General features: G+C 44.2%; 1 protein-coding gene across 2 annotated transcripts in view; it reads left to right on the top strand.

The window, feature by feature from the left end:
- Positions 1-1,582: 1,582 nt before the first annotated feature.
- The window catches only part of LOC115203180 (transcription factor Maf), a 155,320-nt gene continuing 133,165 nt past the window's right edge, over positions 1,583-23,737 (top strand). Inside the window, exons 1-3 of one of the 2 annotated variants that reach the window (XR_003880124.1) lie at positions 1,583-3,134; positions 17,626-17,695; positions 20,801-20,925. Coding sequence is in view for 1 of the 2 variants with exons in the window: in XM_029767609.1 (XP_029623469.1) it covers positions 2,167-3,134; positions 17,626-17,653 (996 nt within the window). In the remaining variant the exon portion in view is untranslated. The remainder of the gene's footprint in view (positions 3,135-17,625; positions 17,696-20,800; positions 20,926-23,737) is intronic. The other variant, XM_029767609.1, reaches the window with a different exon arrangement.

The following is a 23,737-nucleotide window of genomic DNA, read 5'->3' as shown; positions in this document are numbered from 1 at the left end:
AAAACGTACATCTAGAGCTGATTTCACTTTCTAAATCAAAATGAAGATGCCACCATGCTTGCGATCTTTTTTTGTTATACAAGTGACGTCAGAGAGGTGCAAGTGGGAAACTTGGAGCACGCGGATGATACGCCTATACGATGTTGACTCAGTAATTACCAGTCAGTTGGAGGGGCGTTGAAGGGATTTTTCCCAGTCGTATACTGGTATTTACGAAATTATGAAAAGTCGTGAACGGAGCATTATGTCACTGATTAGACTGACTAAATGAGGGCAGGATGTGAGCATTGTTAAGATAGTTGTAGGGAGGTAATTTGGCTGGATAGTGTCGTATAAAACTACATGTTTAAACTGGCGCGCGCGGCTTTGGTTCGTCTGGACAATAGACTTCAACAAGTGAGTTGGGCATGACATGCAGTCCATTAAAACTAGTGGAAATGTCTGACCTCTGAACTGTCGAGATAAAGTGCAATGTACAGTAGAGTGGTTTAATGTATGACTTTGGAGCAGGGCCCGCGGAATCACTGCTTTAGATAAAGTTTATTTTTATATATAGCACTGTAGTGCACGTAGGCTAATCTCCGCCTGGAATGAACACATTGTTCATTACTGAATGACTTCCATGTAACCACTGCTTAATAGCAGCCTATATGAGGGGATGTTGATTTGATAGGACCACGTAGGAAGTACATGTTTACTTGTCTTATGTAACGAATGTTCTACACAATCTAGTGTATACGGCTGATGGAGTGGGGAATGTTGTAGCCTATATTTTCTCCCCCCAAAATAACTTTAAATTGACACGTGATTCATGAGGAATATGCCCGAAATATGCACCATATGCACCCCATTTGGCTGTTCCCCTGCCAATGTATCCATACTGTCGTTCTAAAAACAAATGTTTCTTTCAGATGAAGCAGTTTATTTTGGAGAACGGTGCTTCGATGTCCCCAAAAGGTGGCACTGTTGAGTTTTAGAACGGCAGATGTATGTCTGCTCTCCACAAATCCTTCGTAATTTTATTTCATAGAACTTCAGCACAGAATCATATGTATTCCTGTATTCTGTCACATATCAATACTTTATGAGCCAACGCTGTTCATGTAACTAAGATGATTGTAAAGCATGCTTATGCATTTTACTTAGTCTACTGGTAGATGTGACCACTTCGAATTTCAAGTAACACGAACTGTGAAAACGTGTGCATAACCATTCCCCCAATATTTGCACATTATAAATCATGAATACTATGTTTTGATACTTTTGAAACTAATATAAATCCTACCACCATACAAAATCGTTATTACGAATTTATTTTATGACAGCAACTAATAATATATATTATTGCTTCAATAACTTCATAGTTTGCATATTGTAAATTACATGTGGGTATTAAAATGTTACCAGCACCACTTGCAACAACACTAAATCAAACCATAATGTGCACACAGCCTACTGTCCTTTCCCCACCATGAGCACAGTGAGATATTTTCATGGTTATTTGTTTATCCAAATGGTAGAATAAATGTCCATTAAAATAATATACCTAAAATGGAGAGGCGAAAGAGTTGTTGAGTTGCAGCTGACAGTCAGCTGATAGCCTTTGACAGTTGAGAAAAGTTTTGTTTCTGTGCTAATATGTTAATTAGCCCATAGATTGTGCGAGCCCATTGGCTCTTCGTCCAAGTCAATTTCCCATTTCCAATCTGACGTCAGGGCTGCTATAAAACTCTGCAATGCTTTTAAACTCATCTGCTGTGTGATCCTTCTAAAAAATCGCCTACAAGTGAAAGGCATTTCACGTGCGAGGCTACATTTACCCCTCTCCTTCGCCATTTCACCCTCTCCGCTTTACGCAATGTAGGCCTATCCATGAAGAAACAGTAAAGTGTTAAATGTTAAAAATACCAATTCGCAGACTTTCTCATGCTGAAAGAGGACTCCGCAACTCGCGAGCTCGGCTCTGGTGCGTCTGTGCAGTAGACTCTGAAAAGAAAACTATTAATTTACAGCTGGGAACTCGTCGCTGCAAAAAGGACATTGAAAACCAATTTTTTCACTTTAAGACAAATACGCTTAAAAAGCAAACTGGCTCACGTTCTTCCAAACCAACCCAGTTTGACAGCTGCTCTTCACCCCCTTTGGAGGACTGTCGGCAGCAAGAGGATGGCATCAGAACTGGCAATGAGCAACTCCGACCTGCCCACCAGTCCCCTGGCCATGGAATATGTTAATGACTTCGATCTGATGAAGTTTGAAGTGAAAAAGGAGCCGGTGGAGCCCGATCGCAACATCAGCCAGTGCAGCCGCCTTATTGCCGGGGGATCCTTGTCTTCCACCCCGATGAGCACGCCTTGCAGCTCGGTGCCCCCTTCTCCAAGCTTCTCGTCGCCCAGTCCGGGGTCGGGGAGCGAACAGAAGGCACACTTGGAGGATTTCTACTGGATGTCCGGTTATCAACCGCAGTTGAATCCGGAGGCGCTGGGCTTCAGCCCCGAAGACGCAGTTGAGGCGCTTATCAACAGCAGTCACCAGCTCCAGTCCTTCGATGGCTATGCTAGAGGGCAGCAGTTTGCCGGCGGAGCCGGAGGAGGAGGCACCATGGGCGGGGAAGAGATGGGCTCTGCCGCGGCGGTGGTGTCCGCAGTTATCGCCGCCGCAGCAGCCCAGAACGGGGGTCCCCACCACCACCATCACCACCACAACGGTGGCCACCATCACCAATCACCCGGTGTCTCGTCCAACGGCAGCTCCGGAGGAAACCACCCACACATGGGACATTTGGACGACCGGTTTTCGGACGACCAGCTGGTGGGCATGTCGGTGCGGGAGCTCAACCGGCAGCTACGGGGAGTCAGCAAGGAAGAAGTGATCCGGCTGAAACAGAAGAGAAGGACCCTAAAGAACAGAGGCTATGCGCAGTCCTGCCGCTACAAGCGGGTGCAGCAGCGGCACGTCCTGGAGGGCGAGAAGACGCAGCTCGTCCAGCAAGTCGACCACCTCAAGGCGGAGATCTCCAGGCTGGCCCGGGAGAGGGACGCATACAAAGAAAAATATGAGAAGCTCATCAGCAACGGCTTCAGAGAAAATGGATCCAGCAGTGACAACAACCCTTCCTCCCCGGAGTTTTTCATGTGAGTCTCGACATTATCATGAAAACAGAGTTTGTCAGTTCCCTCATTAAAAAGTTTTCATTGTGATTTTTTTTGTAATGGGGCATACTAGACGAAGAAAACTAATTAGCCAACTTTTTTTTTCGGTTTTAATTTTTTTTTGACAACAGGGGTTTGCTCAAGTCTGTCAAATAACGGTTTTGAGTTTTGGGGCTTGCAATAGAAAGATGGAACTTTGTCATAATTGTCCTTCATTTTGGAGTAGAAACTGAAACCTGCCATCTTTTTTTGCTACCATACTTATTATTTGATTCATATTTTTGTCAAGCTCTTTTTCATCGTTGTTCATTTAACTTGCGGTGTTTTGAATATGAACTATCATCTATTATTTTTCGAAGTTGTTTTAACTTTGCAATGTTGCTGTATACTATGTGTGCATGCAAGCACTAAGTATACGCCTTGGAAGTTCATCGACTTGCCTTTTTCACCTTTCGACTTTGAAATCCGTGTACAAACACCGGTCAAAAACTGCATCCATCTACAGTAAGAAGACATTTTTGGCCTTTTTCCCTTTCTGTTTTTGTTCTGCCAAACTCGGAGGACTGCGAGCCTGCCATTTTACCCCACCTCATCTCATGCGTTATGCTTGCTATTTTGTGTTAAGCAACAAACAGACTATTACTCATAATAAACAATATCCATTATTTTAAAAGAGATATGTTATTGAACTGGCCTGCATGCTGGACATGTACGGTTTTTCTTTTCCTTTTGTGCTTGAAAATGTACTTTTATCGGATGACTCCAGCATGGCATTCATACTTGTTTTATGACCTGATCACTTTTTTGGGACAGCAACAAAAAAGTGACGAGGACTCTTATACCACCACCCCCTTCCCGTGTAAGTGCATTTCAACTGTGTTGAATGATACGACTAAGCGCCCATTTCTATACAGTGAATGACGCATTCCTGATGGAAGTTGTTCGGCGGGGATCCATGTAGCGAGGGAGCAAAAAGGACCTCAACTATTCTAAAAGGAATTATCTATCCCTATATGGGACTAAACTGTATGTTGCTTAAAAGCAGTTTGTGTATTTAAAAAAAAAAAGAAATACCCCATCCTTGTGCATTTAACAACTCTGGAATGCTATGGATTTTAATTGAAGTATATGTAGACCTACAGTAGTTGTTATAATCTGTAAATCTAAAAGAGAACATGGATGTGCTACACGTTGATATTTAAAGAAGAATGTGATGTAGATGATTCGGATCATTTAGCTGTAGGTTTCAAAGTCCTGTGCTCTAAATTATTTTCCTGTCATTGGGTAGGAGAGGTTGGGGCCGCTCCAATTTATACAATTTAACAGTATTGTTTCCATGCATAAGCAGCGCTTTTTGCAGCATGTTCTTGCAGTTCAAGCAGTAGTTTGACAGCTGTAGTAGTGTTTGTCTTCACCTACCACTCACTGTATTTTAAACCAAAGTATTAAATAAGGAGAAACTTCAGCCCTAAATCAGCATGAACCATGCATTTTGATAATGTATTTTGGACTGAATTGCACTAAAATGTAGTCTGCAATATATCACAGAATGGGAACTCTATGAAGCTAATTCAAAAACGCAGACAGATACTTTTTGGCATTGCTGGATAACTTAATTTTAATAGTTTGTTGTCAACCAGTACGAGATTATTTTTGGCTCAGACAAACTCATTATTTACAAGGCAATAATATTATTATAATCAATAATGTCTGGACATTGTTAAATAGACAGGGATTGACACCCTGCTTGTACAAAATGGGGGGATACCATTCATCCAAAAATCTTTAAGACATATGTTAATTAAACTTTCCTGTTATATATTTTGCTGTGCAAAATTATTTCCCTCACTAACCATATTATGTGATGTTCATATGTGCTCTTTTTTCATTTCTTACAATTAAATGAAATGCAATAAATGTATGTAATTGGCCTTTCATTAAGTTTCTCAATTTTCTCTTGACATAGACCTGCAGAGATAATGATTGAATGTGGATTTCACAAACAAAACCAGAGTAGTTAATGTTAATGGGAATAGACACGAGGAGTTACATTTGGGGGTTGACTTGAATTACGCTATATGTGAATTGGTATCCATCCGTTTTCATCAAATTTTCCTTAAGTTCTAGTCTGTGGGATTTGTCTTCATCTGTGCAGATGGAAGGAGGCATGACACATGCCAGATAATCACATCAGTAACAATTTGGTTGGCTAGGTTGCAACCCTGTCTAATATTAGCCTCATTCAAAACCTCAAACAACATCTTAAATGTGGAACACAATTTAACTTTGAAAATACATACACGTTGTATTTTTGTTAGAGATAAAATCAGTTTGGAATTTGATGCACCTTAACATTTCTGTGAGCATCTTTACAGGTCAGTAGTAATAGTATTACTACAAAGTTATTCCTGTTTTATTTCAAAAGAAAGAAAGGTGTAAGATAGACAGTCTCATTACTAATTAGACTTTGTTTCACTGTTCAATATTTATTTGAACTAAATACAATTTCATGTAATAAAAAAAAATTCCTCAAATTGAATAAACTAAATTAAAGGTATATTTGAGGTAAGAGTCAACATTATTTGCCATGGACCAAGCCTCCTGGGTATGTATTTACATTCCATAATTATTTTCAGTATCAATCTATCCTTCATGTCATTGGATGTAAAGCTTAGTTAGTACAATGCCAGTAGCATACGTGTGTGCATTATACATTGTGATTACATGTTTCATTCAAAGTGAAGTGATGCATTTCATCCTCAATTTGAATGATTCATAACAAAAAGGTGAGCTTACTTTTTGTTGTGCTTTCATGCAAACTACATTTTTTGGACATTTATGATTTTTGGAACATCTGGATTTGTTGTAGTTCCACATGTTAGTGGGGCAATGGAAATATGTCCTTGCATTCGTGTGTGTGTGTGTGTGTGTGTGTGTGTGTGTGTGTGTGTGTGTGTGTGTGTGCGTGTGTGCACATGTCTATGTTTATATGCCAAATCCGTGCCTGTGTGTGTGACTATTTTTGTGAGACTATACTTGTATGTTCCTGTGTTTCTATAGCTATCTATGTGTGTGTGTGTGTATTCTGCAACAGCCCAATCCCTATCTACCCCTTTTCACCGTTCTCTCCCCCCTGCCCTCCTCCCCCCTTGCATTTGGCCTAGGACAGAGAACAGACCATGCTCCGAAAGACAGGGGTACACCCAGCAGGCGAAGAGGGCTCTGTCGTGCATGTGATGGGTGTAGGAGCCAGCGCGATGCATAATGAGTCACCGGGGTAGGCGTGGGCAGATGAGGCACATTAGCGCTTCTCCCAACCCGTTGTTGGGTTGGTGTTTTTACTTTATGACCTTTGAGATCTCTTCTGAGGATGGATCTTCATCTTAGTGTCCCCGAGGGGACAGTAACTGAAGATCCCTCTCAATGTGTTGTCATGTCAAACTGTCCAAGAGACATGTGTAGGAGAATGAAGGAGGGCGTTTTGTTTTAGTGTTCTACAACAATTGGTTAATAAGGACAGAGATGTGACAGTGTGAATAAGACAGCATTTCAGGGATTCAATTCAATCTCACTCTCTTTCTTTCCTTTTCGTTTTTAGCAGCACACCAATGCAGCAATGTGCACATTAAGAGGTGAATGGAAGGTTTTGTGTGTGTCTGTATCTGCGAGTGTGTGCATGCATGCATACTCTGAACATGGATGAGCATGGGTGAGGTCATCTTATCCTAACGTTTAAATCACCTTTATAGAGGTTGGTGTCTCTTTTCTCTTGATAAGGGACAGTTCGAAATTTACTGGGGTGGGAGATTACTGGGGTGGGAGGTTACTGGGGCGGGAGGGTGGGAGGTTACTGGGGTGGGAGGGAGGTTACTGGGGTGGGAGGGAGATTACTGGGGTGGGAGGGAGATTACTGGGGTGGGAGGTTACTGGGGTGGGAGGTTACTGGGGTGGGAGGTTACTGAGGTGGGAGGTTACTGAGGTGGGAGGTTACTGAGGTGGGAGGTTACTGGGGTGTAACTTTTTTTTTTACTTTGGGGAGGGTTGTGTGATTTTTTTTGAATTTGTATTGGGCTCAGGAGGGTAGTGCATTTTTCTGTGGTTTACATTCCCCGTTTTGCTGGTTTTACTATATCATTTCTTCCATATAGCCACATTTCCTCATCTTCTTGCATGTGCCCCCCACTATAAAGGTGTTTTGGTACTTCCCTTATGCACTACGCTTTTCTGCACACTTACTATACAGTCAACTCTATCCTGCCCGCTATCCATAGTGACAGTAGTGGTAGGTGGATCGTTTGTCCATATCTGCAATAGGTTAACTAGCAATCATACCACACATCAAGTCATTGAAATCTGCACCAATTGTCTACAGAAATCCACAAGAACATAGAGGGATAGCTGATAGGCAGCGGAGAGGCCAGGTGCATCATTGCACATGAAAGAACAGTAAAGCCATGAGACACGCAGTAAAACAATATCCCCTATTGATCTTGTTTAGGCCGTACAGATTGAATTTACTATATAACAGACGTCCCTTCACATTTCTCAGAATAGTAAAAAAAAAGAAAAAAAAAAGAAGTGATTAATTTAATTCATATGAAACTATTCTTTTTAATCATTATTTTTGACAAATTGAATGATGTGCGTCGCCGTTGTAGTAGGAGTTGTGGTTTGGTTAAATTGTGGTGAATCAAATCATGGGAATCAAAATAATTTGTGAATCGCAAACAATAAAAGGAAAAAAGTTAGCTGTATCCTTCCTTTTGAATTGTGTTGCTGCAAAACACATTATGTAGATCATTTAAGTTGATTTGGATATTCAATTATCGGGCATTGCAACTCAATAGATGCTATTAGTCAGCCTGAAGTAAACACTTCTAAAAGTAAGAGAGATACTGAATGTACAAAACATTAGGAACACCTGCTCTTTCCATGACGTAGACTGACCAGGTGAACCGGGGTGAAAGCTATGATACCTTATTGATGTCATCTGTTAAATTCACTTGCATCAGTGTAGATGAAAGGGAGGAGACAGGTTAAAGGATTTTAAAGTCTTGAGACAATTGAGACATGGATTGTGTATGTGTGCCATTCAGAGGGTGAATGGGCAAGACAAAATATTTAAGTGCCTTTGAACGGAGTATGGTAGTAGGCGCACCGGGTTGACTGTGTCAAGAACTGTAACACTGCTGGGGTTTTCACGCTCAACAGTTTCCCGTGTGTATCAAGAATGGTCCGCCATCCAGCCAATTTGACACAACTTCAATTAAATGCTGAATGCAAAGTAGGCCTACCTGGCAGAATGATATCATGATGATTTGTATCAATCAGGTGCACATTTGTTTTGTATGCTCTGCCATCTCATGTGCAGTACAGAAACACTGCTAGCCTAACACAAATGTACTGTGACTAAAACTCGTCTGGGACATGCTTTCAATGGTGCTTTCCAACACCTGACACCAATATAGTGGATTAGGGAGGAACCCTGACTGGGACTCAAACCCTGGTTCCTGTGACTCCAAAACCATTATACTGTCACAATCCTCACTATATGAGTCGTGATGAGAGTGGCAGGTAGCCTCGCGGTTAAGAGCATTGGGCCAGTAACCGAAAGGTTGCTGGTTCGAATCTCGAGCTGACTAGGTGAAAAATCTGATGTGCACTTGAGCAAGGCACTTAACCCTAATTGCTCCTGTAAATTGCTAAGAGTTACTGACACTATTCCTACCAAGTGAGTTGGCACGATGCATAGGGTGTTCACACCAGTGACCTGGTTTCACTTCCTTGTCCTGCCGTTTGGTACACTGGTCTCAGAAGTGGGAGGGTGGCCGTGCGGCCAACTGCTCAGATGTGCTAGGGGGCTGAGTAGTCAAAGCACAGGGAGGTGCCTTCAAGTACAGAGGGGGCAGTGTAGAAAACCTTGGTATATTATGATTTTACCTTTATTTAACTAGGCAATCAGTTAAGAACAAATTCTTATTTTCAATTACGGCCTAGGAACAGTGGGTTAACTGCCTTGTTCAGGGGCAGAACGACCGATTTTTATCTTGTCAGCTCGGGGATTTGATCTTGCAACCTTTCGGTTACTAGTCCAACGCTCCAACCACTAGGCTACCTGCCGCCACGTTACAATTCCCACCATGTGGGTTAACCCTATTGGCACGATGCATAGGGTGTTTGTCTTTCACGCCAGTGACCCGAGTTGTATTCCCTGCCCCACCATTCGCTACAATACCAAAAGGCTGAAATCACTTGGTGAGGTCCCTAGGTGTTGTACAAAGGTTGTTTGGTATTATTTCAAGGGGTACAACTTTAATTAGATGTTTTTATTAGGATTTTCTTTTTAATCACTGCCTTGCCTCACTTTATAAATAAATAGATCTGTTATACAGTTAATTACATGTGAATGGCCTTAGGGACAATACAATTATTCTACCTAGACTAGCTTACAACACCACAATGCAATTCATATTTGCATTATTGTTTTCAAGTGAGTACATTTCTACGCTAGGCTGTAAACTGCAGTGAAAGTGTGATTTCAATAATAGCGCAAAAGCTCTGTGATTTGAATGTTTCATTCCATTTGAGAATGTTTCATTCCATTTGGATCAGTTGTGTGTCTACTCTCGACAGATTATAAGGTCTAGAAAGGCACAGTACAGGACAGTCTGGCTGTATTTTTACTTCTGATACTGATGCGCTGTCTGTTGCCGATCATCATTCTCCCAAGTCGTTCTATATAGTGTGAAGACATAGGCCTATGCTCCCAGCAGGCCCAGTTATTCAGCAAAGCTCAACACGCGTTCTGCCTAGTTTCCGATCCAAGCGGCTATTCCTTGACCTACAACCTAACGCTTCAATATAGCATAAATATTTGTTATTTCACTTTTAAAATGTATTACCTTTTATGGGTGGCATAAACACAACCAGTCACAATGTTTTAGTCTGATTAGGCTACTTCAAAAGTATCCCGTAGGCTACCTGCGCACGTTCATCCACTCCACTCTAACATAATTCCAGCCTCCAAACCATGATGAAGCGCTCAAAGTCGGTACTAGGTGTGCAATTATGTATTGCTCATGGGTTGTGTGTGGTGCATTGGCACAGAAACTTGTTAGTGGAAAATGGTTGCATGTATTTATAATAATTATAAATATAGCATCAATATGTTGAAAATATTATTTCCCCCTAGCTGATCATTGTCTGCAGCCGGCTCTGATCGTAGTGTAATGAAACAGGTAGGGAGCGAGAGCTCATCCGTGGTGGTCAGAGAAACCTCAACCTTCTGGCCTGTTGCCCTGCCTGTGCCACATTGACTGTGCCACAATACCATGCTGAAGTGGACAGGTCCATATCCACAGTTATCAACACAGGATTGCTACAGTTATTGTTATTTGTGGTGGTAATCATTGTTTTAGAGAGAATTTTATGGGGGGGTGTATTTTTTTTTTACAGTACAAGGGGAGGGTTATGTGAAAATATTGTTCATGTTGGGGAGCGGGGTGCATATTGTTTTGACACCTCCAGTTTAAATTCATGATCATCTCACATTGATGAAACAATTTGCATTGTGTCTAATCATAGTATCTGTTAAAACTAAGCAGGTGCAGTTTGATCACTGTTTAACGTATACAAATGAGTTAGGTGAAATTAAAATAACAGAATCATTGCATTTCTTCATTGATAGAAAAACGGAAGCATCCACCCTAACATAGCCTCGCAAACCGCCTGATCTCGCGAGCTTACATGAATGTTCGCCGTGAGATCAGCGGCTTGCGAGGCTACTCTTAACAAGCTTCTTCATTAATTCACCCAAATAACCTCCAATGTGCAAGTGATGATGTGTTGCCCTATTACACAGACGAAGAGCCTCTTTAATTCCTTCACTCCTTTCCTGCTCCGATGGTTATGTGTGAGGAGGAGGGTGTGTGCTGCTTCTGCTGTGGTGGCTGATGTGCCCAGAGCGAGGGCCGAGGGGGGGGCGATGGAGGGGGTAGAGAGAGGGGGGGACTGAGACAATAGTTGGAGCCGGGGCTGAATGAAATGATTTTGCTGATGATTAATAGCGGAGTGGGCCAGCGGCTCCTGCGATGTAGAGATGATAAATTGTGAGTGTGGCTCTCTGCAGCTGTGCCAGGCTTGTGTCTTAGCATGCACACACCACGCAATTTACAGCCAAGCCCCTCACCTGCTTACTTAGGAGAAACTACTCAATTTATCTAATTACATACGTGTTTGATCCCCGGCCATGGAGATGCCATGTATTGATATATTTTATATTAGCCACACAAAACAACCAACAATTATTTGCATAATTTTGGGAGGATATTATTCAGCTTTTTGCGTCTGTTATTCTGTTCACTGTATTTGAACATTGCTTTCTTAATATTTGGCTCTTTATCTTGGCAGAGTGTTGCTTTATGTATAAGGAGCCTATTCCTATCATTTTGGGGGAGTTTTTGGAGCTGTATGTTGAGAATGACTCGACCCTCACTTTCTGTCTGTCTGTCTGTCTGTCTGTCTGTCTGTCTGTCTGTCTGTCTGTCTGTCTGTCTGTCTGTCTGTCTGTCTGTCTGTCTGTCTGTCTGTCTTTGTTTGTTTGTTTGTTTGTTTGTTTGTTTGTTGGTTGGTTTTACAAATTATAGAAAACATTTTCCTGCTTTTCTTTCTCAGCCACATATAAAACAGTTAGGTGAAGGGAAAAATAAAGAAAAAATCTGACCTGAAGTTTGGAATGGAAGTTGGGAAGCGTTGAAGTCGCTGAACGGTTATAAAAACATCAGGCAGATTGGCACGATCCTCTTTCTCATAGATTGGCAGCTGGGACGTGAGTTAATTGTTTTATTTAGTGTTGTCTGTCTGTCTGTCTGTCTGTCTGTCTGTCTGTCTGTCTGTCTGTCTGTCTGTCTGTCTGTCTGTCTGTCTGTCTGTCTGTCTGTCTGTCTGTCTGTCTGTCTGTCTGTCTGTCTGTCTGTCTGTCTGTCTGTCTGTCTGTCTGTCTTCACTGCCAGATATCAATCAGTCCTACTAGCCCCATCCAATACACACACACTTTCTGTCTCTGTAATTTATTGTTCTTTTAGAATAGAATCAGATGTAGTGAAGATTAGTCCTCAGCTGTTGATTTGTGGATCATGTGATGGCCATCATCCATAATTAATGATTTTAATCTTTGTTTTTATATTCTTTGATTTAACCACAATATATAGAAATATGGCACATTTGAGTGAGGACTGACAGATTAGCGATAGATTCTGTTGCTAATTTCCCCTTGCTACAGTGCATGGTTATCTGAGTGATGGTTCTATCTGCTCTCACTGAGGTGTTCATTCAGAGCGATGCAACGCAGGGCGGGGTGTTCGCTCAGGGAGCAACAAGCCTATTGACGGATCCCAAAATAGGTAGGCAGGGGTCCCGAATCCTCCAGGGGCTCAAAAAGGGGCCCAGGAGAGGGACTCGGGAGGATTTGGGCGTGCGGGTATGTGAGTGCGTTTGTTCATGAGTGTGTGTGTGTGTGTACATTTGTCCATGCGTGTGTCTCTGTCTGTGTGTCAGGCTGTCTTTCAGAGGATGTATGGAGGTCAAAAGTGAGAGCGCACAGGGCCGTACACAAAGTCATTAGAGTAATCCCTAACCCAGGGGAACACACTCATTTCCTCTTCATAGAGAGACAGCTCCGTGTGTGAGATACACACACAGCTTACGCTCTACATTATTACTGACTGAATAATATATACTGCCATCATAGCAGCCACTTAGCTCCAGACTGTATACAGAGAGCTCAACACTCACTGCAGTTTTACCAGTCTCCAAATGTGTGCTTGTGTGTTCCAAAGAGTGTAAGAGAGTTTTGCTACAGCTTGTCCGGTTAAGTCACGTGTGTGTAAGCACAGTATGTGTCTATGTGTCATTATTGGTGTGTTCATTAGAGAATCAGGGACTGGTGACAAACCTCTCCTCTGTCACAATATTCCCCCTCTGGGTATTAATGTAAATCACACTGATTCCTATATCAACAGGCTAATGATTTAAATGTAGAACAACACACTGTCCTTAACCTGCTTTGGCTCTATGTGTTAGAGAGGCGAGGGGTTAGGGCTGAGACTGAGTAACATGCACCTAGTTTGTCCTTTTTACCAAGATACATTAGTGTGTGTGTGTCTGTGTGTGTGATTATGAGAGAGATAGATCTTGTAGTGTGTGTGTGATTATGAGAGAGATAGATCTTGTAGTGTGTGTGTGATTATGAGAGAGAGAAATCTTGTAGTGTGTGTTTGTGTTGGTCTGCGCAGGTGTTATGACTTTTCACCTCTGAACATCTTCGTTTATCTATGTGTCTGTGTGTGTGTGAAGGTGCAGAGACAGGGTGCAAACACACACACACACAAACACACACATACACACACGGACAGAGGGCAGAGTGAGAAGGGCAGACAGGAAACGTGGGGTTGGCGTGCTAACCTGGATTCTCTCTGGGCCAAACAGAGTCCAATGAATAATAGAACACACAGCTTTTGTTTATGCTTTATTTAGACAGCTTAAGACGACCTACCTTCTAACAGGTAAAGGCCATCAACTCTATTCTTGACAAGAACAACCCAGGAGGGTAGGCCTAATTGTTTGGATAAAACATACTCCCCAAATCAGACTTTTTATTCAATATCCACGACACAGTAAAAATGTGCTTTACAAGCATTATTCATGTTAAATCAAATAAAACAATATACTGTATTGGAAAATATTTGTTTTATCCTTTCCCTGACTGAATGGTGAGGCATATCCCCTCCCTACTAACCTTCTTATAAGGCCTGCCCAGGTTGGTTGAGGACGCTGGGAGAAAACAGGAAACAGCAACATTACTCACCTCCTATCCTCTCTGAGAATAAAAGCTTTCTCCCTCCTTCAGGGGGAAACGTGCATCAGGGATCAATTAAGATGCGCTTATTTTACTGGGAAATATTCCTCTCATTTTATCCTCTTTGGGGCAGCAGAAAGTCGAAACTTTGTGCTTCAAATAGATATTTTAGAGGGAATAGGCATGTGACTCATTAGAGAGTTGTCCTTGAGAGTGGCTGGCTGCAGGTTATGTTGATAATGAAGTGTAGCCGTACTCTGAGGGGTAATTTTATATGTCTGCAAATGGAGCTAAAGGGACTGGGACTTAAATGAATCCAACACCAGCTCCCTGAGGTCCGGTGGCACAGAGGATGGCAGGACAGAGACAGAGAGAGAGAGCAGCGGACTTCTACTTTAAAATACTTTCTCTTTCTCTCTGAATGACATCTGCTTTTCATTCTAGAAAAAAACTCATTTAGAAAAAAAATCTTCAACTATTTTTTGTATTATTTTTAAATCAAAATAACTCTGATGATATGAATGTGCTAGGCTACTCCGGTTGAAGTAATTACCCCAAAAGTCTGAATAATCTATACGTTTTTTTGGAAGCACTTCAAGCCAAAGTAGCCTAGCGCCTCCTTATTCTCATGAGTTATTTCAGTTCATTTTGGAGGCTGAATGTATGTATCTTTATATGCTCCTGTGTGAGTCAGAAGCATTAACCAATTATTGCCAAATATACTGTGCACCGATATGAATTTAGGAAGTTATTATTAACTCTTCATTACCACCTGGTTCTAGAAGGTTGCAGGGAATCATATTAACTAAATAAATAGCACTTCTATATAGAAGGTCCTTGAACGTACCCGTCCGCTTCTTCAGAGAAGTGGCTAGTTTGGTCTGCGTTCAGGCATAACGTATCTGCATCTCTCTGATAAACGTTTACACGTGCAGTGATTTAGAAGCGCTGACTTTATGTCCTGCTGTGCTCTCTACACCAGCAGACTGCGTCACCGCTGTTTTCCTGGAGTTTGTCGGTGCTCAGTAAAATTGAGTTATGTGGCATTTATTTGAAAACCCAATAATTTCAGATTTTCTCCACTGCAGTGTAGAGATTGTCATTTTTTCACCACTGCTGTGGGTGTGTGTACAATTATTTTATTTCAAATGTTACCACTGCTTATTCATATGTTTCAATTATAGATGGTTTGTATAAAAGCAAAACATTTTAAATAAATATGAATAATGATTTTTACAGAATAAATAAATAAATATTTTTTTCATCCTCAACGATGCGGAGTGATACCACTCAGACTTTTCACACTAACTCTACTGATTTGATATGCACATACACACACACATGCACACACACACCACACCACCTCGCTGCATGTCAAACGGACATTGATCTCTTAACCAAGCAAGGTGACCTCCACTCCTCCCAGAGCTTCCATCTCTCTTTCTCTCCTCTCTATTTCATCCCCATCTCATTCCTACATTGTCTGTCTGTCTGTCTGTCTGTCTGGGCCCAGCCATTGAGGGCTCAGAGTTATGCTAGGTCCAGACCCAGCCAGTGAGGGCTCAGGGTGATGCTAGGTCCAGACCCAGCCAGTGAGGGCTCAGAGTGATGCTAGGTCCAGACCCAGCCAGTGAAGGCTCAGTTTGATGCTGGGTCCAGACCCAGTCAGTGAGGGCTCAGGGTGATGCTGGGTCCAGACCCAGCCGGTGAGGGCTCAGTTTGATGCTGGGTCCAGACCCAGTCAGTGAGGGCTCAGGGTGATGCTGGGTCCAGACCCAGCCAGTGAGGGCTCAGGGTGATGCTGGGTCCAGACCCAGCCAGTGAGGGCTCAGAGTGATGCTAGGTCCAGACCCAGCCAGTGAGGGCTCAGAGTGATGCTAGGTCCAGACCCAGCCAGTGAGGGCTCAGAGTGATGCTAGGTCCAGACCCAGCCAGTGAGGGCTCAGTTTGATGCTGGGTCCAGACCCAGTCAGTGAGGGCTCAGGGTGATGCTGGGTCCAGACCCAGCCGGTGAGGGCTCAGAGTGATGCTAGGCATGGGCCTAGCTAGTGAGGGCTCAGAGTGATGCTAGGTCCAGACCCAGTGAGTGATGCTAGGTCTAGACCCAGCCAGTGAGTGATGCTAGTTCCATACCCAGCCAGTGAGGGTTTAGAGTGATACTAGGTCTAGACCCCGCCAGTGAGGGCTCAGAGTGATGCTAGGTCCAGACCCAGCCAGTGAGTGATGCTAGTTCCAGACCCCGCCAGTGAGGGTTTAGAGTGATGCTAGGTCTAGACCCAGCCAGTGAGTGATGCTAGTTCCAGACCCCGCCAGTGAGGGCTCAGAGTGATGCTAGGTCCAGACCCAGCCAGTGAGGGCTCAGGGTGATGCTGGGTCCAGACCCAGCCAGTGAGGGCTCAGAGTGATGCTAGGTCCAGACCCAGCCAGTGAGGGCTCAGAGTGATGCTAGGTCCAGACCCAGCCAGTGAGGGCTCAGAGTGATGCTAGGTCCAGACCCAGCCAGTGAGTGATGCTAGTTCCAGACCCCGCCAGTGAGGGTTTAGAGTGATGCTAGATCTAGACCCAGCCATTGAGGGCTCAGAGTGATGCTAGGTCCAGACCCAGCCAGTGAGGGCTCAGAGTGATGCTAGGTCTAGACCCTGCCAGTGAGGGCTCAGGGTGATGCTGGGTCTAGACCCAGCCAGTGAGGTCTCAAAGTGATGCTAGGTCCAGACCCAGCCGGTGAGGGCTCAGAGTGATGCTCAGTGAGGGCCCAGCCAGTGATGGCTCAGAGTGATGCTAGGTCCAGACCCAGCCAGTGAGGGCTCAGAGTGATGCTAGGCGTGGGCCTAGCCAGTGAGGGCTCAGAGTGATGCTCGGTGAGGGCCCAGCCAGTGATGGCTCAGAGTGATGCTAGGTCCAGACCCAGCCAGTGAGGGCTCAGAGTCATGCTGGGTGCAGACCCAGTCAGTGAGGCCTCAGAGTGATGCTAAGTGTGGGCCCAGCCAGTGAGGGCTGGGCTGTCGACCTCTCCAATGGTACCAGGAGCCAAGTCACCATCATTAGCATAAGGCTGTATACTACTGTATATGTTTGTGCATCTCACTCTCACATTCTCTCTGTGTGTGTGTGTAGGTGTCTGCATTAGTACACCATATGCTGTTGGGCGTGTAGATACCCAGCTGAGTTGACTGAAAACTCACCGGCTGTGCGCGTGAAGATACCGGCAGAGTGTGTGTGTGTGTGTGTGTGTGTGTGTGTGTGTGTGCACGTTGGCATGAACAATGTGCAGTTAATATGATTTGTGATATTTAAATATTCATATTTAGGGTTAATAATGACTCTTTCATTACTGTTGACTTTGTCGTTTGATTTGGTCTTTCACTTCCCTCTCTGTCATAGACATTTCTCTGGTTATTTCTGTCATATCGGATGAATATGTTTAGATGCCTGGAGACTGGATACACAGAGTCTATTGGAATGCAAATGTTCTACCCTTTCCTCCACATCAAATCTTGTCTACAGTAAGCTACCGTATGGATTTTACTGCGTAGCCGAGGTGAGAACGCAGCCTGCTCAGTGTGTGTGTGTATTCATGGTGTGTGTTTTGACTGGGTCTTCTGCTATCTGCATTTTCAGGTCATCCAGAAAATTCCTCCATCTGTGATCGAGAGCCTCGCCCTCTACGCCCTTGGCCTTGATGTCTGAGGTAAAACACAACTCTCTTTCTCGCTCTCTTTTTATTAATGTAGTGTTGAAAATGATTATTATTGATCATATAATTATTATTAATTTTAAGTGTTGATTACTTTTACAGTCGCAAAACCAGTGTTTTTAATGAGTCAGTTTAATTGAATGAATTGTTTTTCCACTTTTCACTATCAACACATTTGAAATCTAATGCAATTGAACATGTATTACACTGAACGACCCAGTCTGTACTGTATGTTATCGTAACATAATGTGTAGTTCTCTGAAGGGTCCATTACAGCTATGTAATAGTGTTCGTCATTCTTTATTCATGAATCTGACGCCGCCACCATGTTACCTCTACAATATGTCTCTCAATATATTTCTCCATCTCATCACTTTATGATGTTCATGGAGCAGTACTCCAGCATGTTCATGTCCCATCCTCACTCTTAATGTACATCTCGGGAAATATATGGGCCATGCTGTAAACATAAACCTGTCTTATGGAGACCAGAGAGAATCCTCTCTGTCTATCTGCCAGAACAACACACTTATCCAAGCTCCTGGGTTCTATGGCACTTTCTATTCTATTGAACCTGTAGCAACACCCAGAGTCGGGTTTATATACAAAAGGAGTCCGACTAAAGAACATTTCTGCAGTCGTCTGTAATCGATGCACAGAGATGAAGGGAAACTGAGGCCAATGTTTATCACAAAACCAATTGTTTCTGTAATGGCTTCGCTGATTGTGCCGCACCAAAACCCATCAACTAATCTGTTAGGAGGGACACTCCGTTCAGCATGAGGCTTGAGCTGCTCTGTCTATATGGGTGCCTACTGTGACAGAGAAGACATGCTAGTGTGTGTGTGTGCGTGAGTGAAACAGTGTTTTAAGGAGTGTGTATTAACATTTTTATTTGGTGGTTTGTGCCGTGTTTACGTTCAGCTGTACTGATCATATCCTGTTCCATCATAAAAGGAGTCACCTATATGGTACACTATACATTACAACCCCCCTCATACCTCCAACCATCTTCCCGAAACGTCCATGTTCCCTCTGCAGGCAGCTGCTCCTCACCGGGAAATCCCTCTCATCCCCCTGATCCCCAGTCTGTGTCCGGGGACCAGTGACTCTACTCAGCCCTCAGTCACTGGGCTTACCCTGTCAACAGGACCAGTAATAGTACACTGCCTGGTGCTCCCCTAACTGGAACTCTATTCAGACCGAGGGAGTGATTTGTTATGAGTGAGTTACAGATAGTTAACACACTGCACAAGCAGAGAAAGACGTGTACACTGAGTGGACAAACCATTAGGTACACCTGCTGTTTACACGATATAGACTGACCAGGTGAAAGCTATGATCCCTTATTGATGTCACCTGTTAAATCCACATTAATCAGTGTAGATGAAGAAGGGGAGAAGACAGGTTAAACAAATATTTTTAAGTCTTGAGACAATTGAGACATGGATTAGGTATATGTGCCATTCAGAAGGTGAATGGGCAAGACAAAATATTTAAGTGCCTTTGAAAAGGGTATGGCAGTAGGTGCAAGGTGCAGCGATTTGAGTGTCTCAATTAACTGCAACGTTGCTGGGTTTTTCATGCTCAACCGTTTCCCGTGTGTATCAAGAATGGTCGAACACCCAAGGGACATCCAGCCAACTTGACACAACTGTGGGAAGCATTGGTGTGAAAATGGGCCAGCATCCGTGTGGAACGCTTTTGACACCTTGTGGAGTCCATGCCCCGATGAATTGAGAATGTTCTGCGGACAAAAGCGGGTGCAACTCAATATTGGGAAGGTGTTCCTAATGTTTTGTACACTCAGTAATATATAAACATAATTTATTTGTGAAAAGTATTAAGAAATATCACTTTTCCAAAATAGCCTGAAATGGGATGGCATATTCTGTGGTCTCTATCTCTATACGCTATACTGCTAGATCGAGACATTCCATTATGGCCTTTAGTGTGTCCAGTGTTATTTCCCTTATTGTCTCTAAGTGGGGCCTGGGATCAGTAGCTGGCCTGTCTCCAGCTCCACTTAACTTCAGCAAAAAGAGAGAGAGAGTGGGAGAGGACAAAAGGCATCAGGGGAGACAAGGACAAATCATCTTTAGATGAAGTGTTTTAAGTGCTCCTCTTCTCCTCCCATGTCACCACCGTGAATCAGGTGACCTCTGCTCACCTGCACAGGATATAAACAACGCCATGTCAGAGAATGGACTGTTGGCGAGTGGAAGCGAGGGAAAGTGGAAAACCATGAGGGCGTCCATCTTACTCGCCACCATGTGTCAAAACGTCATACCGTACCCTGACTACCTGCCAAACCTCTTACGGCTCGGCTTGGCCCGGTCCGGTTGATGGCCGACAGTCATCTTGGTTTCTGTCTCTCCTTAGATGACGCAGGCTAGGCAGTGTCTTTGTTTTATGCAAATCCATGCATATGAGAAGGGATGGGGGGAGGAGGGGAGTGCGATGAGCAGTCTGGCCACGTAGCTCCAGGAGGACAGGCTGAGTGATGGAAACAAAGAGCCAGGGTCTGAGTGTCCTTGCCTGGGGAAAGAGAGTCCTGACTCTGGCTTGAGCTGGAGTGGGTCAGCCACCACCAGCCACCAAAAACACAGGTGTCACCATCTGAGCCTCAGACATGACTGAGAGAGTGAAAGAATAGTTAGGACAACAATATATTTTATATATATATGTTTTTTAGGGGGAGAAAAGAATGCCTCACACTTTAATTTGTATATTTTATTTTATTTGTATTACTAGCTCTGACTTTGCTGGAAGCTACTTTATTGAGGAAAAATGTACTTACTATGGCTGTGATATGTGGCTGTCCCTCCTAGCTACCTTAAGATTAAGGCACTACCTGTAATTCACTCTGGATAAGAGCGTCTGCTGAATGACTAAACTGTCAAACTGTACATGTACAGTTTATTACATGTACAGTACAACTGTACTGTACATGTAATAAATACAGGAGGAATCGTGGAATAAGGGCTACTGTGTCTGTGTGAGGAGAGGGGTTATGGCTGAGACTAGTTTGTCCTTTTTACCAACAGATGTTCTAGTGTGTGTGTGTGTGTGTGTGTGTGTGTGTGTGTGTGTGTTCAGACCTGACTGAGAGGACGGCAGGCAGGCACCTTACCCTAGTGGTGGCCCTGGCAGAGGGGGACTGGAGTTCAACACCCAGCAGGGGGAAAGAGACCCAGAATCTGCTGACAAGGACAAAGTGACAGGTGTGTGTGTGTGTGTGTGTGTGTGTGTGTGTGTGTCTTTCTGTGTATGCACTCCCATGCTTATGAGTTGAGGGCTGAGGAGGATGAAGAGGCTGGCTTATGTGCCATTGTGTGTGTGTGTGTGTGTGTTGTCAGATGTGGGGCAGGGTCTAACGGATAGGGAGGGCCACCACCCGTGGCTGTGTGACCGTGTGACAGTAGGGTGGCTTGGGTCAGACTCGCTGACTCTGTTTCAGCCACACACAGCACCCCTTTCACAAAGACACCCATCTCACGACCACCACAGAGTGAATGTGTCTGTGTGTGTGTGTTGTCCATGCCTGTTTACATGTGTGTGTATGACACAACACCATCCTCTCACCCTCACCACTTCTCTCTAGCTGCTCAGCAGTACTCTCCTCCCCTCCCCTCCCCTCCACTCCTCTGTCCCAGAGCGCTCACTCTATTTCTAGTTGCCATACAGGATGTTGGCCTCCCTAGACGAGGGAGGGCAGATGAAATCCATCCAGATTGACCTGTCACACGGAAGAGGGGAAAGTGATGGAGGGAGGTGGGAGAGGGGGCAGAGAGGCGGGGGAAGGTGGAGGAGGAGAGGAGGAGGGCAGAGCAGGGGTACGAAAACAATCCCTCCAACCCCTTTCGCTACACACGGGTCAACAGTTGAGGGTGATTTATTTGCATCAGGACCGGGGCGACATGTTCCCCCCCACCCCACAAACTCTATCCACCCCAACCCCCATCTCTCTCTCTCTCTCTCTATCTATCCCCCTCTCACCCTCTTTTCTCCTCCACCTGCCTCTCAGAAAGGAGTGAGAAACTGGAGAAGTGTGCAGTAGGAGTGAGTCTATATTTAGCCTGGAAAACCGAAGACACTGTGGTCTGGCTTTAAGGTTAAAAATATAGATCTCCATGTACAGCCAGCTGGGTACAGTAGACGTCACCCACTGTCAGGCACCATGAATCATGATTACTTTTCCCCTCGGCCCAGCCTGGCCCAGCCTTGGGCTCTGGGCTCTGTTATAGGCTCTGTGGTCCTCTTTAGTCTCTACATCATAGACTGAGAAATGTATCTTAGACACTTGCCTTCAGTCTAGCGTTTTATAATAGGCTCTGGGTATCTCTAGACCTTTATCTCGGTCAGAGAGGGCAGGGCATAGGATTTAAAGACTATAAGACTGTACTCAGTGACATTAGAGACAGAAAATGTTTGACAAAGGGTTAAAAATGTTAGCAGTGTGGAACAGACACTGAGTGTACAAAACATTAGGAACACCTTCCTAATGTTGAGTTGCAATCCGTTTTCTCTCAGAACAGACTCAATTCGTTGGGGCATGGACTCTACATGGTGTCGAAAGCGTTCCACAGGGTTGACTTCAATGCTTCCCACAGTTGTGTCAAGTTGGCTGGATGTCCTTTGGGTTGTGGATCATTCTTGATACACACGGGAAACTGTTGAGCATGAAAACTCCAGCAGTGTTGCAGTTCTTGGCACAATCAAACCGGTGCACCTGGCACCTACTACCATACCCCGTTCAAAGGCACTTGTCTTGCCCATTCACCCTCTGAATGGCACACATACACAATCATGTCTCAAGGCTTAAAAATCCTTCTTTGACCTGTCTCCTCCCCTTCATTTACACTGATTAAAGTAGCAAGTGACAAGGGATCATAGCTTTCACCTGGATTCACCTGGTCAGTCTATGTCATGGAAAGAGCAGGTGTTTTAATGTTTTGTATACTCAGTGTATATATTTCTACTGTAAATAGAGGCAGAGGCAAAGAACAAGGGAGTACTGTTCAGTACCACCAGGATTTCTGCTTCCCCCTCCTCTAAGCTGGACTGGGCTTGGTTGTGAAGTGGTGCTAGATTTAGCCCAGGGCGTATGGGCATAGCTACACTTTGCAAATGATTTTCCTGTGGCATAATTCTCCACATGGCACTCCTCTCTTCTTTCCCAAGCCTAAACACAAAGACTCAGCAGTAATATCCTTGTCAGCCCCACACAGGGTGTGACGGACCTGGGTAGTGTAGTGGAGGAGGTATGGCAGGGGTGTGGCAGAGCAGGGTAGGCCCAAATCACCAGGGTGGGAGGAAGGACGCAGGTGGCGGACAGCCACTGTCTGCACAATAACACTACCATTTGCTTGTTAGTATTGTTTTGTGTATCTAATTACATTTACCCTCAGCTAAAGTAGCACCAATTGTGGATACAGTCACTAGCATATAGAGGACTGAGAGGGGAAGGCGTACTAAACAGATACATTTGTTTGTATCAGATCAGCATCCTGCCCAGTGGGCTAAACTGTGGAGAGCTACTGGACATCAGAGGTCTCTTGAAAGAGCACTTACTGGTGAAGGCCTTGGAACAGACACCACTATTAGAGGACACTGCCTGGAAGCCTGAACCTCAGTCTATAGCTATGCAGTCCACACATTAGCCATTGGCAAGGAAATTCTGTACATGGTTTTAAAAGATGTCCTCATATAAACTCTCTAATATGGGAAGGACTCTTACCACAGTCTCTGTCTGTCTCTGACTGTCTCTGTCGGTCTGTCGCTCTCTCTCTCTCTCTCTCGCTGTATGGGTCTTTCTCTGTATCTCCCTCTCTCTTTCTCTGTATCACTCTCTCTCTCTCGACTCAGTCTCTGTCATTCCCCCTTCTCCTTCCATCGTTGTTACATCCTCCTCACACCTCAATGACAACCCTGTCCTTCTTCCTGTTGTGTACTTCTTTTAGAACAGTACACCCTGCCTCCTTACCCCATCACCTCCAAACGTCTTCCTTCTCCTCCTTTTCCTCCTTAGCAAAC

Source organism: Salmo trutta, chromosome 12 (genome assembly GCF_901001165.1).
Source record: "Salmo trutta chromosome 12, fSalTru1.1, whole genome shotgun sequence".
NCBI classification, from domain to species: Eukaryota; Metazoa; Chordata; class Actinopteri; order Salmoniformes; family Salmonidae; genus Salmo; species Salmo trutta.
This window is presented reverse-complemented; position numbering and strand designations above follow the sequence as displayed.